At 34.9% G+C, this 16,612-nt stretch overlaps 1 protein-coding gene across 3 annotated transcripts in view; it reads left to right on the top strand.

Annotated features, from left to right (window-relative positions):
* The window catches only part of LOC128982799 (uncharacterized), a 104,240-nt gene that overhangs the window by 65,388 nt on the left and 22,240 nt on the right, over positions 1 to 16,612 (top strand). For 2 of the 3 annotated variants that reach the window (XM_054401810.1, XM_054401812.1), the window contains exon 5: positions 1,361 to 1,564. In XM_054401810.1, the coding sequence (XP_054257785.1) occupies positions 1,361 to 1,564 (204 nt within the window). Of the gene's footprint in view, positions 1 to 1,360; positions 1,565 to 1,605; positions 1,810 to 16,612 lie in introns of all 3 variants that reach the window. The other variant, XM_054401811.1, reaches the window with a different exon arrangement.

The following is a 16,612-nucleotide window of genomic DNA, read 5'->3' as shown; positions in this document are numbered from 1 at the left end:
TTTTACCATCAATAAACTCTTATTTTAAATATTTCTTCATAAAACAAAATGAGAATATACATAGAAAATCAGCCAGTCGACAGAGCCACACCCATTATGATAGCTAATGACGAGATTTTTGCTAACTTGACACTTTTTTTGGTTCAATCGGCTAGTTTCATTAGCTAACTATTTAACCATTGATTATACATTTTAAGCATTAATTATAAAATACTTTTCGATTAGTTTAGATAAATCAAAATAATTATTTTAATCCACACTGCAATTTACTAACATTCAACTGGTTATTATTTTATTCAATCACTTATTTTCATAAAAAGATCAACCAAACAAATTAGGCCATAGACTAATATTCCTTCAATAACATTATATTTACAACGCAATTTGTTTTTGTTGATTTTTACATTATCTTTAATCGTACAGAAATGTATAATATATGAAATAGCATTAATTTTTAACAAGCTTTTCATTGGTGATATTTATTTTCAATTTAAATCAATACTTATCTTTTTATCTTAAGATTATCATTTTTGATAACATTTCTTTTAAGTTTAAAATTATTTAAAATAAAATATGGACTTGTAATACATCAAATATCATTAGAATTTTCAGAGAAATTCAATACTTTTGATAGATTTTAACTAACTCAAATAGGAAAAATATTATTTACAAAAAACAATAATTTAAATAAAATATTTAGAATATTTGAATAAAAATTTTTAAAATTTTACTTGTTTTTAAAAACATTTTGTTTTGTAGTCAATTTTATGTAAAATATAGACATATTCATGAAAATTTCATCAAAATTATATACTTTTTCTAGAAAAATATGAATATGTTAGAAATTGACCTAAAAGGGTAAAAAATATAGCATATTGTATAAAAAATAGGAAAATTCATTTAATTTTTGAGTGGCTCCTTTTTTGGCCCAGAAGTGACATGAATATATCTACTCTCGTATATATATATATATATATATATATATATATATACTGATTACTTTTATGGCGGTTTGTGCCAAGCACTTTTGAAAACAGCATTAGGAAGGAAAATGGACTTCTTAATATTAGTACAATGAAATCACCTTAAACAAACATTAATATTTTAAGTAAAAACTATTGAACCACAGTATTACCTACAAACAACAAATATTTTATTACCAGCACAAATATTGAAAAATAGGAGATCATCCGGCGTAACATATTTATTTCAATAAAAGATAAGGTTAGAGAATAGATATTGTCTAATTTACTTGAGAGTCCAATGATTTTATAAATAATATTTTTTTAAGTTTCTTTATTCTTTCATCAATGATGGAGAATCATTAATTGTTGTGATGATTGTAACCTGATGATTGCAGGGAGATTACATTGAGCTGACTCTGGGTTCAATAATGACTTTGTCCACGATGGCTGCAGCTGCTCTGGGAAACACCTTCTCTGATGTGTTGGGCCTCGGTTGTGCCAGTTATGTTGAGGCTGTGGCAGCTAAAATAGGAGTTCAAGCACCTTCCCTTAATCCCATTCAGCTGGACATGAAGTCTTCCCGGTATTGTGCCAATATTGTAAGTAAAGATGTATTGTAATGTTTGGATGTTTTACTCAGGGGGACTACATCGAACTGATGCTCGGATCGTTCATGGTCATTTCTACCATGGCTGCTGCGGCACTAGGTAACACCATGGGGGATGTTTTAGGCCTATGTTGTGCTGGAACAGTCGAGTCACTTGCTACCAAAATTGGTGTCAAAGCTCCACAACTTTCCCCTATCCAGCTGAATATGAAATCTTCTCGGCTAGTATCTAATGTTGTAAGTTGGAAACTAATGCTGTTAATGCTTTCTCAAGTGCTGTCTAGTGTCTGTTGATGTGCTTTGCGGGACCGAGTAGATTGTTGAGTAGTTTAGTTAAGTTTTGCACTGTTAAACCTTTTGCTACCCATGCAAATACATGTATTAGCAATAGATTAGTGCTAGATCCCCTTCGCTCCCCTCATAACCCTAGATGTTTAGTGATCGATTTCTCTCCAAAAACATTAATAAAGCCCTCTCACCTATTTTTGGACTGTTCAGGATTCTCATTCCTTTATGTATGTTCCTTATATTGATTTAACACCATTTCATTGGACTAGTCATCTGAAGAATCACTTGAAGGTGCCAAAACATTTATGTTGGACATTTGCATGAACTTGTTTTAAAACACTTACAATTTTATAGCTGGAAAGTAGGAAACTTCATTAGTGTTTATCAATATGTTTTATTCATAAATGTTGTTTCACTGTAACTTAAAATAACAAGAATATAACTGTAGAATAGATGTTATATATAATAGACTAGAGCATACAGGGGTGAATTAGAAAGTTCTGCTTTTCTAAAATCGTTGTACCAAAAGCCCATAATTCCTCAATTTCTCAAATAAATCTAGGATTATTTTTTAACTCTAACTTTTAGTGAATTTCCCATTTAGGGAATAAGTTATTACATATTACAGGTATGGTAAGACCTAGACCCCAGCCGATTTATATTTCGTTTTGAGGTCCCTAGAGGCCAAAAATTCCCTCCGTTCAAATTCATATATGGTATATATATATTTTAATTTAGGTGTTCACGTAATAGGGCTACTGATATATTAAATTATAAGCACCCTGAATATATAAAAATATATATATATAGTATTCAGGGTGCTCAGTTGTACTTTATTTACTACTATAATTTTATATATATACTAGCTGTACCCGCGGGCTTTGCCCCGTTTAACATCATATTCGTATTTGCATGCCTCAATCACGTCCTGGTTGAAGTTCGTTCGCTACGCTCACTCACCTTTCGGTTGGAGCTCGTTCGCTGCGCTCACTTGCCTTCAGATTAAAGTTTGTTCGCTACGCTCACTCACCTTTTGTTTGCAAATTAGCTGTTGTTATAAATTTTAAAAAAATATATAGTGCTGCACCCTGTTTGTAATCCTTGTAACTTTAAAGCTATTGAACATCATAGAACAGAACCAACTTGTTTAATTGAAACAGCTGTTAAGATTCATTAATTCCTTTTAAATATGAAAAATCATAAGGTTAACATGAGAAACTCCAGAGCCACTGAAGCGGAGCCCGAGAGTCCGATCAGAATAAAAACTACTTAGTTTTCCTATTTAATGCCCAAAGAATCAGTGTACCGAATTTCAGCCTCCTAGGTAAATAGGAAGTGGGAGAATTAGTGATGAGTGAGTGAGTCAGTCAGTGAGTCAGTGAGGGCTTTGCCTTTTATATATATATATATATACACATATATATATATATATATATATTTATATATATTTATATTTATATATATTTATATACAGGGTGTTCATTTGAAAACTTTCCATATCTGTTGTGTACAAAGATAAGGCTTTTAACACTTATTCGTTCTCATTTCCCCCTAATTTGGACAAGCCGAATCCAATAAAATTATTTTCAATTTTGAAAAATGTCCCAATTTGGAGGGTAGGGGTGTTTAATAGACAAAAGTAGCCTATCTTTATTACTGAACTCAATCTGTGTACAACTTCAAATGTAAACAATAACAATAATAACATAATATGACATATGATTATACACAGATAAAGGAATACTTTTAACCAAACATGCCCCTTTTCACAAATCTAATTTTTTTGGAGCTTTGACTATCCTGGTTCTGGTACGTTCAATGAAGGGTCGAATATACCACGAATTACGACGCAACTTTCTCCCATTTACTTCAACAATGTATGATCTGTTTCCCAGCACATCAACTATTATACCTTCTTCCCACTGAAGGTTGGAAACATTCCTGATTAATATTTTTTGTCCCTTCATGAAAACACTGGCTTTATTTAGTGCTGTTTTATTATACTGCATACCCTGGCCAAGTTTGCTTGTCACTTCTTTATCATCAATAATCCGTGGTTTAAGTTTTGATGGTATTACAGGTAGCTTAGTGTTCAGAACTCTACTTTGAAGTAGTTGCGAAGGAGAATACCTCAGATTCGCAACTGGAGATGACCGATAATTTAGAAGATATAAACTGAAGTCTGTTTTCTCATGCTTTGACTTTTGCAACATTGACTTAACTATGCCTACTGCTTTTTCCGCGAGTCCATTACTGCGAGGATAATGGGGACTAGTAAACTTTACTTCAAACTTCCACAATTTACTGAAGTCAATGAATTCTTGAGAGTTAAATGGGACATTGTCACTTACAAAAATACTTGGTATTCCAAAACGAGCAATAATTGGCTTCAATGCAGTAATGACAGTAGTTGCTTTTTTATCTCGAATACGCTCAACTTCAATCCATCTTGAGTAATAATCTATTAACACTAAATAACTTTGATCGTCGAAATCGGCTATGTCTGCAGCTACCTTGTAAAAAGGCATGTCAAAAACTTCATGAGGTTGAAGTGACTCTTTCAATTTTGCTCGCATAAACTTAGCGCAAGTAGCACAGCTGTCAATAAGATTTTTCAAATCTGAAACTAATCCAGGCCAGTAAACAAGTTCTTGAGCTTTCTTCTTTAACTTGTTGAATCCCAAGTGAGTTTCATGGAGTGTCTGTAAAGTATATCTTCGCATAGATGGTGGCACTATCAACCTTTCGTTAAAATACACTAGTCCATCTTGAACTGTTAGGTCATTTCGTATTCTAAAATAATGCATTAGTTCATGGTTATTCGGCAAAACTTTGCTGGGCCATCCTTCTTGATAAAACTGCATAACTTTGTATAAGGATTCGTCTTCATTTGTAGATTTTATGTACTGATCCATTGTAATTATGTTTCTTGATACCAAAGAATCCAGCTTCTGCTTAAGACGATCCATTAATTTGTTAGGTATTCTACGGGCAGGTGAACTTCTTGGAACAGCCCCTTCCTTAAGTTTCAGTTTCAGTACTTCAGGAAAACAACCTTGGTTTACAAATACATCTTTATTCTCTTCAACCAGCGTTTGTACGTCGGGTATTTTGCTTACTGCATCAATAGATATTCTCTTGATGAGGCCCATTGCAATAGATGAATTAAGTCCTATTATTGGTGTCGCCTTTTCAGAATCAACCACAATAAATGTGATGTTGTACAATTTAGAAGCCACTGTAACTGGCAGTGTTACTTCCCCCACTGTGATTATCTTGAACCCACAAAAAGCCTTAAGCTTGGTTGTTGAACCTCAAAGCACTTAGGTAGAGATAAGCTATCAAGATCTTTGGTGGAAAGAATATTAACATCTGCACCAGTGTCAATCTTAAATACGATCTTCTTTGCATTTACAATTAATGTTACTGTCCAGTGACTTGCTTTGATCCTGTTAACATTGACTATAGCCCCCACTTCATCGTTAAGCTTCCACTTTGACTGTGTTTCATCAATTCGAGCAGTTGATTCTAATTCATGGCCATTGAAAATTTTTGTCTTGCATACTTTAGCAAAGTGATTGGGTTTTAGACATTTTAAGCATACTTTATTTTGTGCAGGGCAAGGTTGGCCTTTGTGAAAATATCCACATCTTGAACATCTTGCACCCTCATTATCATAAGCTCTAGGCCTGATCATTGAGGAATAACCATTTGTAGCTTGGCTGTAATTTTGCTTATTCGTCTGTGGTTTTTGAGTCTTGTTAGTAACGTCATCAATATAGGTTGGCTGATCATTTTTCATCAATTGCTTCAAGTTTTCTTCTGTTGTTTCTACGCATCTGCAGTAATCAATTACTTTTTCTAGAGGAACATTGTCTCTTAGAAGGCGTTCTTTAACGCTTGCAGAGGAAATTCCAAATATGATTTGGGACCGTAGGAGTTTATCTTCTTGATCCTTAAATTCGCAAGGGCTTACAAGTGACTTTAAATCAATCAAATATTTATCAAAACTTTCCCCATCTCTCTGTTTACGAGTTAAGAAACGATGTATTGCCATAGTCTCATTCTTTTTAGGAATACAGTGTTTTTCCAAAGTGTTTAAGATACTTAAGACTGTTTCATCCTCATTTTCTGCATCTCTCTTCAGTGTGTTGTAAAGCTTTAAAGCTTCAGCCCCTAAAAGGTTCTTCAATCTTGCAACTTGTACTTTGTTTGACTTTTTGTCTGTTTCAGTTGCTTCAAAGTATATTAATATTTCTTCTTTAAACTTCTTATAATTGGTGGCAATATTACCATTAACAACATTCAACTCTTCAGGTTTATTAAAATCCATTTTGATCTTTCTTTTCTTTTTGAATTCCCTTATTTACTTTATTATTCTTGACTGCGCCATGTTTAATAGACAAAAGTATCTTTATTACTGAACTCAATCTGTGTACAACTTCAAATGTAAACAATAACAATAATAACATAATATGACATATGATTATACACAGATAAAGGAATACTTTTAACCAAACAAGGGGTACTTTTTGTTTTTGAGAAATTTTCAAATGTAAACATGGGTTGTGTGATACATCAATTTAAAGTTCTACTCACCCCAATCGTTTTGATGCAAAATCATTTTATTATCTTTAACCGTATTTACAGGGTGGGTCAAAACGTTTTAAAAAAGGACTTTGAAGTTAAGTACCATATTACCTTAACTACTGAACGGAACAGCGCCAATTTTTTTTTTCAAGCTTATTCTTGAGCTACTCTTTAAAATAACTTGTAGTAAGGGCATTTTCCGTGTTGTTTTCCAATTTTCTCAAATTTAAGAATAAAAGAAAGCTGAAAACTCTAAATTCTTAAATAGCAAGGTATAACAAATTTCATATCACGTGGAAGGTCTTTTTTAAACAAACATTTTATGTTTTAAGTTTTATTTCTACCTCTTACCGTTTAAAAATTACAGTAAAAAAACATAATTTTCTATGGTAAAATTATAACTAGTTTTCTAATAAAACACATACTTTTCAATCAACGATGTTCTGTAGGCGAGAGTTAAGAAGTCCCCTGAGCCCTGGCCTATTCTAAAAATGCAGGCGCTTGCTACTCGATGGCTCGACGCATGCTCATGTTCCACGCGGCAGTCAGTCAGGGCTCACATCCACAGCGTTAAAACCAATCACAAACTTCAACCACTCTACGAATTAAGTTTCTCTCCGCACACTGTGAATTGTTGCCCCACGTTTCCTAACGTCTTCCATAATACAGTAGTAAACTGCATAATACCCGCACTGTAAGAATACTTTTGGTGCCTGAAGCAATGGAAGGGATTGTCACTGTATTTCTCATCTGTTGTCGATGTGACAAGTATTCAACATGATTCACTCTGTGAAATGTCACTCTCCCGTGCTCAGAGAGGGTGGTGCACCTGCAAATACTGTGCGGCAACATTCCAACATTGCTGCATTCGCTCTGGCTCAGAGGACTTCTTAACTCTCGCCTACAGTAGTAAGATTCATTAGAAATTGATCAATTACATTTACTTGTGTCAGTTCATCTTAGACCCTTCATCCTGTTATTTTCTTATTGGTAACTGACCCAGTTTCAGAAAACTCCTAACTAAATCATTTACACATGTGTGCCCATCCCCCCTAGACTCATGAAGCTCCCCCCCCCCCAATTGAGCACCAGCCCCCCACAACAAATATGAAACATTATTCCCCCGCCCACCATTATTTGTAAAACTAAAAGAAGATTCTTATAGATTTATAGATTTTTTAAGATTTTGAAAATTAAAACCTAAAATAAAATAAGAGTTTTGTCTGTATACATTGCTCAGAACTATTAATATTTTTGGTTATTTTTACGTTTTATACATTAAAGAAGTTGAAACCTGTCTTATCTCAATTTCTGTCCGTCTATCACAGCCCAGAAGGCATTTTACACAGCCTATTCTAAAGAAAAGTAGAGCACCGATTATGATTCTAAGGGGCGGTTCACGAGCTCGGGACTTCATAGTCCGCGACCAGACGTTGGTCCCGGACTATATAAGCGACGACCAAAAAATGGGTTCACGAGTCAGAGCCTAATGATGTGAAAGCCGGGCCCAGTGTAGGTCGAGACCAAATCCGTAGCGGAGCCTAATGACAGGGATTCACAGGGAATTTTTGTTGAGACGTTGGTAAAACAGCCTGGAAACACTTGTCAAGCCACTGCTGCTGACAACGCACTTTCATTCTTCCGTACAATAAGATGATCGTGACAAAAGGCTGAACCAAAACGTCCAAAACTGTTTTTTCACGTATTTTATTGTCTCAAAGCTCGCCTATAATAATATATCAAAGTTTATTGATTTATAAACACAACAAGCCACATTTGTACGAAATCAGATAATGGAAGTCTTTAGCGAAATATATTTTTCTGTGTACATTATTGTACAGTAATTCAATTAAGATGCATGGCATAAAATAACCGGGTATTTATAACCGGATGAATGCCTATTTTGCATAAATGCCCGATCATTTAGGATGGAGATTTTTGGATAGGCTAATTTTAACTAAACTCTTTTAAATTGTACAATTATTGAAACTAAAATGTATTTAGAGGTACTGACTATTTAGATATAAAAATCGTATGTGTGTGCTGGTCTTTAATCGTGGTTGTAATCTAAGAATATTCTTTCCGTTATTCTTACACTCTTTAATAATCTAGCTGTAAAATGTTGAAATAATATTCTGTGGTTCGCTCGTAATATTATTTATGTAAACAGCTATGGTTTTTTATTTACATTTTGTGTTGTGATTTTTATATCAGTTTCATAGGTATTACAATGAGTTAATATTTAAGAAAACATTGTATTTTTTTCTTTCAGCATAGTTTCGAACTGAAAATTTGATTTGATCTGCTTTCATTACCAAACAAATAGCTACCACCCAAGCTTTACTAACATCCAATAAATCACCAGTTTCTCGATGAAAAGTGCCATCAGCCAAAAATATTAGTGCTACTATTTTTTTTTTCAATTTAGAATATTGTAATGATTTTGCTGTCGGGAAATCCGTGCCTTGGAGTTAACGCCTCAAATGGCTCATTGACTGCATCTTTGGACAATCTAAATCTATCTTTAAATTGATCAAGTCATAAAAGGGTTTTAGTCATGATAACGAGCTGGTCCTATGCGAGGTAGTGGAGTGATGGTACATAATTGTTAACGTAATACAGTATAGATATTTCATAGTCATATTCAATACACACGGCGGTACAACACAAACACAAGACGGTGATATCATCGCGAATCGTACTCAACGACTGACGGTTTGCTTGATGTTGCCCACGGCAAAAAAACTATTTCTAATTATGTTAGATGACGGTGGTTTAAATGTGGCTGATTAGTTATATTTATATTCTACGCATAATTGTACAGTATCGTTAAAATCGTAATAACATGGGGTTTATCAGTAAAAATATCTCTGTTATGATAATACTTTGTTCCGTGCATAATTTATCCGTCGTTTTATGTATTATGATTTTTTTCATGTTTTATGAGCCTTTTTACCATTTTTACATATTTTTTTAATATGGCGTTGTGGGTAATGAAATTGTTCGGAATTTAATGAGGAACCATATTTAAACATCAGTTTTTAAAAATTAATAAAAATAAAGGAGCTAATTAGATAAAACCCGCATGATGTCACCTTAAACCTGCCTCCTACCAGGTCTGAGTTGGAGACCAAACACCATTGTTCTTTTGGGCCCGAACTCTCTCATCTGAGCTCGGACTTGACTCGTGAACCCACCGAGACTAATGATCAGAGCCGGGACTATCTGCAATTGGACTCGTGAACCCAACTTTTAAAACCGGGTTTTATCCCTGCACTAATTGTGTGCAGCCTATCAGTTTGGTCCACGGCTTATATAGTCTCGAGCTCGTGAACCCGATTTTTAAAGTCGCGGCCCAAATACCGGTTATTTCCGGATTCTGGGCTCGGACTACGATAGTCCCGAGCTCGTGAACCGCCCCTAATAGTTTAATTGTATTGACAGGATTAGCGAGAGTGTCCTTAGCCATTAAAATATGGCCTCACTATTTTGGAAATAAAACAACGGGCAATCAAAAACCCTATTTTGTGCAATTTTTTCATGTTTTTTTTCTCCGTGTTTACTACATACGTCATTCATGAAATACTAATCATCTGTTAAGAGAATACGTCATATATGAGATAACAGCTGTTTGCATTGTTGAGAATATCTTCAGGGTGGACAGAGCTGTGCTTATGATTGTAAGTTGGCCTACATGAAGATAAAGCTTGTGGAATGCAATGGAGAAAACATTATAATATCTGGTAGTGTAGGGAAATCAGATATAGTAACGTTACGTGATACAACTAATGGTATTCTTCAAAGTTACCATAAAAATATTCCCTTTTTCTAGCTGTCACTGATATATTTACATAAATTTTGTTTACAAATGCTTTGTAGGCTCTAACCATTTCCGATCACGTTTGTAAGCAAATCCAAAACCAAGTGAGATTAATAACCGTGTGGCTTACATAACGGGTTTGATTTATCACAGATACTAATATGTAACTGTAAATTAAATTAAATAGTTTTAAAAGTTGTACTTGAGTTTTGATTACCAGGGAAAAGACCGTGAATCAGTGTTGTACAGGACAGGGAAACTTATCTTTCTGTATAAATGAAATTAGAGTTTTATAAGTCACCTCAATTTAAGGAAACTTGTATTGCCAGAATATCTACATAGCATTCGTAGCCTAGCCTCTGCTTAACGAATTGTCAGCGTCTTTCTCTTGATATAACGACCCCCTCTCCCACATAATCGTTTTGGAAACATCACAGCTCCTTTGGTGAAAATGAAATGGAAAAATGACTTCAATGCTTGCACCAACAATCGTCTGCTCCGTTTTACACTTCTGTCTGCTGTGCGCTATGTTACAACAGATTCCAGATACAACACCTGGGGAATGATGACGATAATGCTTAGTAAACTGTGATAGAGTGATTAGTAACCATGGTAACTTTAGTAGGCTGTGATTGGGCAATAAGTAAATATGGATACTTGTTGAATTTGTGTATGAATTGAAGAGAAACCTAAGAAAGAACAGAAGAACAAAGAAAAAAATAACAAGATTTTTCTTGTTACATTCTTTTTAAGAGTGTTTTTACTATCTCTAAATATAATTTTACACTTTTTTATGACTTATCTAACAATTCCTATGTTTTTTTGTTTTTTTTACAGCATACCTAGCCTATCTGTCTATGATGAGCAGCAGCTTACACAACTTTCTAATGTTTTATTTATAGCAATGCAGTGTTTGGCTGGTTATTGGTTGAGTTTGAGTGAGCTATAATTTTAAACGTTGCAGTTTGTACAACTGAACCAAGATAAATGATTTGAAATGTCATTATTGCACAATAATTTTTAATGATTGTGCAATATATAATTTTGTTGATAAAAATGCAAATTGTGACGTTAATGGTTGTTTACAGCGTTTTAATGGGTTTGTGGTCTGTTTTTATACTATATTAGCTGGCCCGACAGACGTCGTCCTGTCCTAATGTGGTTTTACGTCAAAACTCGTTTGCATCGCTCAGTCACATCCTGGTTGAAGTTCGTTTGCTATGCTTACTCACCTTTAGGTCGGAGCTTTTTCGCTACGCTCACTTGCCATCAAGTTTAGCTCGTTCGCTACGCTAACTCACCTCCGGGTTTAAAGTTCGTTCGCTACGCTCACTCACATTTTGGTTGCAAATTAGCTGTTGTCATAAATTTAAAAAAAATAATAGTGCAGCAATCGGTCCAACAGTGTCCGATCTTTATCTATCTCAGTAGTTGAGCCATTCCGTGCCCTCCCTCTTAGATCTCACGTCTTGCTAATCTTGAATAATAACTTCCTACACGAATCCTAAACATAGCTATTTTATCCAATTGAAATTCAATAATATATTGTCATTAATTAAACAAATTTCTATCTTGTGACTTCGTTATATATTTTTGATTGTCGTCATGTTGAACACTGTTGGTGAAATTAAAGTTAATGAAAGTAAAGAAATTATAGATATTTACTCAGAAAAGTGGACATGGTTTTCTCATTCATTTACTCACTCAACTCAATATTTATTTACATTTTTGAAAGTAAACACTAACATTTTAATAATTAGAAAACATATGACTTAAATAAAGAAATTATGGTAAAGTCTAACCATTCTCCGCCCCTTGAGATACCCTGTATCTCAAGATCAGTCCGTTGGAATGACAATCAGTTTTGAGATGGATCGTTTGATTATTCCACTTGTCGTTTTTAAGGTGACCACACGTACTATTCCATCAGTTCCTGGATGTACTTCTTCTACTCTGGCAGTGTGCCACTTACATAGAGGAATATTTTCTTCCTTGATGATGACTAGATCTCCGACCTTTAAATTCTTTGTTACCTCCGTCCATTTGCTTCTTTGTTGTAAGTTATTTAAATATTCTAGAGACCACCTCTTCCAGAAATGTTGATTCATTTGTGTTACAAGTGTCCATCTTTTTACGTGATTAATTTTATCACCAGTCAAATCTCGGTTAGGAACTGAAGTTAAAGGAGCAAAAATAAGAAAATGCCCAGGTGTAATAACATTTAAGTCTCTTGGGTCATTAGACATAGGGGATAATGGTCTTGAATTAAGGCAAGCTTCGATTTCAACCAGTAAAGTGGAGAGTTCTTCGAAGTTTAACACTTGATCGCCCATTACTCGAGTTAGGTGAATCTTCATAGATTTAATTGCTGACTCCCACAATCCACCAAAGTGTGGTGATGATGGAGGAATGAAGTGCCAGTTGATACTTCGTTCTTGAGAAAATCTCGAAATTGAATCGGACTTGACAATTTCACGGTGTAGTTGGTTATAGGCACCTTTAAAATTGGTTGCGTTGTCAGAATACATGTCGTTAGGAAATCCTCTTTGACCAACAAATCTTTTGAAAGCGCTCAAAAAGGCATCTGAAGTTAAATCGGAAACTAATTCAATGTGGACAGCTTTGGTAATCAAACAAACAAATAGTGCAACATAACTCTTTAAGAATACTTTTACTCTTCCTCCCATCCTTTTTGTAGTAATAGGACCGGCAAAGTCTATTCCTGTTTTACTAAAGGCTCTTCCAACATTGACTCTGGAGATTGGTAAATTACCCATTATATTGGAAGCTGTTGACGATTTGTACCTGATACATGTTGTACAACTCCGAATAACTGACTTTATTTCATTCTTGATGTTAATAATCCAATATTTTTGTCGTATTACATTCTGAACCAATTGAGTGCCAGCATGTAGATGTCTTATATGTTCATTTCTAATCAGAAGTTTTGAAAAATGATGCTTTCCTGGCAATAACAATTGATGTTTCATGTCAAACGGTATATTTGCATTTGCCAATCTGCCTCCAACTCGCAAGAGACCCTCCTCGTCCAAAAATGGGAATCGATTTTTCAGTTTACTCTTGTTTTTGACATGTCCATGTTTTTTCAGTTGCTTTATTTCATCCTGAAAACATTCTTCCTGGATAAGTTTGACAATTGTTTTTGTAGACTTCTCAATTTCACTGCTGTTTAAAGACTCCTTTTCTCTTTCTTCTTCAGGTTTTCTTGTGTTATTTGTAAATCTCAAGATATAAGCAACAATACATATGATCTTAAAATAGCTTGAGAAGTTCATCAATTTCTTAAGCAAAGTTGACTTTTCTTGGGAAAACAAAATTTGAGTGGATGTTTTTCGTAACTCTGGGATTTCTTTTAAGTTAACATTCATGTTATTTCGAGGCCAACTTGATTTCTCTTCCTTTAGCCATTCCGGCCCATGCCACCAAAGACTAGATTGTTTCAGATGAGAACCAGAAATGCCTCTAGTAGCCAAATCAGCTGGGTTTTCAAACGAACTAACATGATTCCAATTTGAAGGCGGAATAGTGTCTTGTATTTCTGACACCCTGTTAGCAACAAACGTCTTCCATTTATTTGGCAACTGAGACAACCAACACAAAACAATTGTGGAATCAGTCCAAGCACAACACTTATTTACATCAATATTCAGAGAAAATGCTACCTTACTTAATAATTGAGAAAGAAGCATGGCACCACAAAGTTCTAATCGTGGTAAGGAAATTTGTTTGGTTGGGGCAACTCTTGTTTTGGAACAAAGCAAATTAACATTTACTTCACGATTGGTTGAAATAGATCGCACATACACGCAGCTAGCATAAGCTTTCTCGGATGCATCACAAAATCCAATAATTTCAATAATTTCACGTAAGTAATTGTGAGTTGTGACTTGTCTTGGAATGCACAATTTATTGATAGTTAACAGCTCACCTTTGATTTGATCCCATTGTTTTGCTATGTCTTTACTCACCGGCTCATCCCAAGTTAGTCCAGTTAACCACAGTTGTTGTAGCATGATTTTTGAAACTATTACTAAAGGACTTATTAGTCCCAGTGGATCAAATACACTTGAAATAGCCCTCAGAATTTCTCGTTTGTTTAAACTAGATTTATTTTGAGTTGTGACATTGATGTTTATTTGAAACATGTCTGATTTGGGTTCCCACGCAACTCCTAAAGTTTTAATAGGTTTACTCTCTTCTAAATCTAAGTTCATAGCACCAACCTCTTTGTCCTCTTTTGGTATCCTGTCTAGTACAGCAGAACTATTGGAACACCACTTACGTAGTTTGAAACCTCCTGAACGTAAAAGTTGATCAAGTTCTACCTGTAACTGTAGAGCAGTCTTCTCATCATGACACCCGGTTAGTAAGTCGTCCACATAGAAATCCGTTCCTGCAGCAGCGCAAGCTGTAGGGAATCGTGTCTTCTCGTCTTCTGATAACTGTTTCAAACACCTAGTAGCTAAGAAGGGAGCACTAGAGGTGCCATATGTTACTGTTTTCAGTTTATATATTTTGACAGGCTCATAACTGTTTGTCCTCCACAATATTTGTTGAAACTTACAATCATTTTCATCAACTAACACCTGGCGATACATTTTCTCACAGTCAGCAACCATAACTATTTCATGTAGTCGGAAACGTGTTAGGATGGAAAACAAGTCCTGCTGGACGTTTGGACCTACCATAAGTGTATCATTCAAAGATACCCTTGTGCTTGTAGGACAGGATGCATTAAAAACCACTCTCAGTTTGGTTGAAGAGCTTGACTCCTTTATTACTTCGTGATGAGGTAAGAAACAAATTGTTACGTTACCTGTGGTGGTTACTGATTCACTGAAATTTAGCTTCCCTGTTAGTTCCATGTGTCCTAGTTTCAGATACTCCTGTAAGAAACTATTATACTGCTGTTTTCTCTCGGAATTTAATGACAATCTTTGTTCAACTTTTTTGAAACTACCCAAAGCTATGTGTTGTGATTTTCCTAACTCATTTAGACGTTCATTGAATGGTAGTTTTACAACAAAGCGTCCAGATTCATCTCGTTTGACATTTTCCTTGAAATGTTGCTCACAATATTGTTCCTCTTTAGTGAGAACAGGATCAGTAACAACTTGCTCGATTTCCCAGAATCGCTTAAGTTGACTCTCAATAGTCAAATTGCAAGTTGACTCAGTCTCATTTGGGCACTGCCCACACCTACCAGCAACAATCCAGCCCAAAACACTATTGTGAAGAGTAGGTGTTTGTTTGGTACCTGATATCTTTCCTTCAATGATAAGGTCGAAGTAAACTTCTGCTCCCAATAGCATATCGACTTCACTTGGGTTGTAGAACTCCGGGTCTGCCAGGACAAGTGTAGAGATGTGATGAGACCAGTTGGTGTGGTTAATAGTCTCAGCAGGTAGTTTAGTGGAGATGGTTGGCAAAACTACTGCTGAAATGTTGGTAAAATACTCGCTAACTCTTGAAAAAAGATTTAATGATACTCGTTTTGATGCTCTTGTTTTCGATTGCCCTATACCATTAATAGTTATTGAAGAGTTTAATAGTTTTAAGCCAAGTCGATCAGCGCATGACTTAGTTATAAAGTTAGATTGTGCACCTGAATCAAGTAGTGCACGCACTCTTACATGTTCTCCTTTATTATTCTCGATTAGGACTATAGCAGTCGACAGTAAAACTTGTGATGATGACATTGGTTCCTCTGCATTACTTAGATCAACAGATTTAGATGCAAACCCTTGTTCAGACGCATTATGACTAGCAGAGTTAGATGTTACTTTATTCTTGTCACATGCTTTGCCGTTTTCCTTTTTCAATTCAATATGAATCATTGTGTGATGGTTTCGGTTACACAGTTTGCAAGTAGAACCATTGCAATCAGTAGCAGAATGATTGGGTTTTAAACAATTAAAACATAATTTACGCTTTTTGACAAGATCTATTCTGTCAGATACACTCATGCTACTAAATTCGTCACACTGATAAATTGCATGATTAGGTTTTTCACAGATTACTCAAACATGAGTAAAAGAAGACTTTCCCCTTGCTTGGTTAAACGACCCTTTACTTTGAATACCTCTATTATTAGAATGACTAATGTTAGATGCAGATGTCTTAGATATGCTTGAGGATGCCAAGGCATTAGTTCTTTGGATAAGAAACGATTTTAGCTGCTCAAAATTAGGACTATCCTGTGTAGTTAAGGACATTTCCCATTGTTTTCTAGTCTCACTATCTAATTTGCTAGTTAGAATGTACACAAGTATGCTATTCCATTCACCTACATTTTCACCTAACGACTTTAGAGCCCTAATA

The sequence above is a fragment of the Macrosteles quadrilineatus genome, unplaced genomic scaffold, assembly GCF_028750875.1.
Source record: "Macrosteles quadrilineatus isolate MER2022 unplaced genomic scaffold, UCM_ALF_1.0 Scaffold_1__1_contigs__length_201487025, whole genome shotgun sequence".
NCBI classification, from domain to species: Eukaryota; Metazoa; Arthropoda; class Insecta; order Hemiptera; family Cicadellidae; genus Macrosteles; species Macrosteles quadrilineatus.
This window is presented reverse-complemented; position numbering and strand designations above follow the sequence as displayed.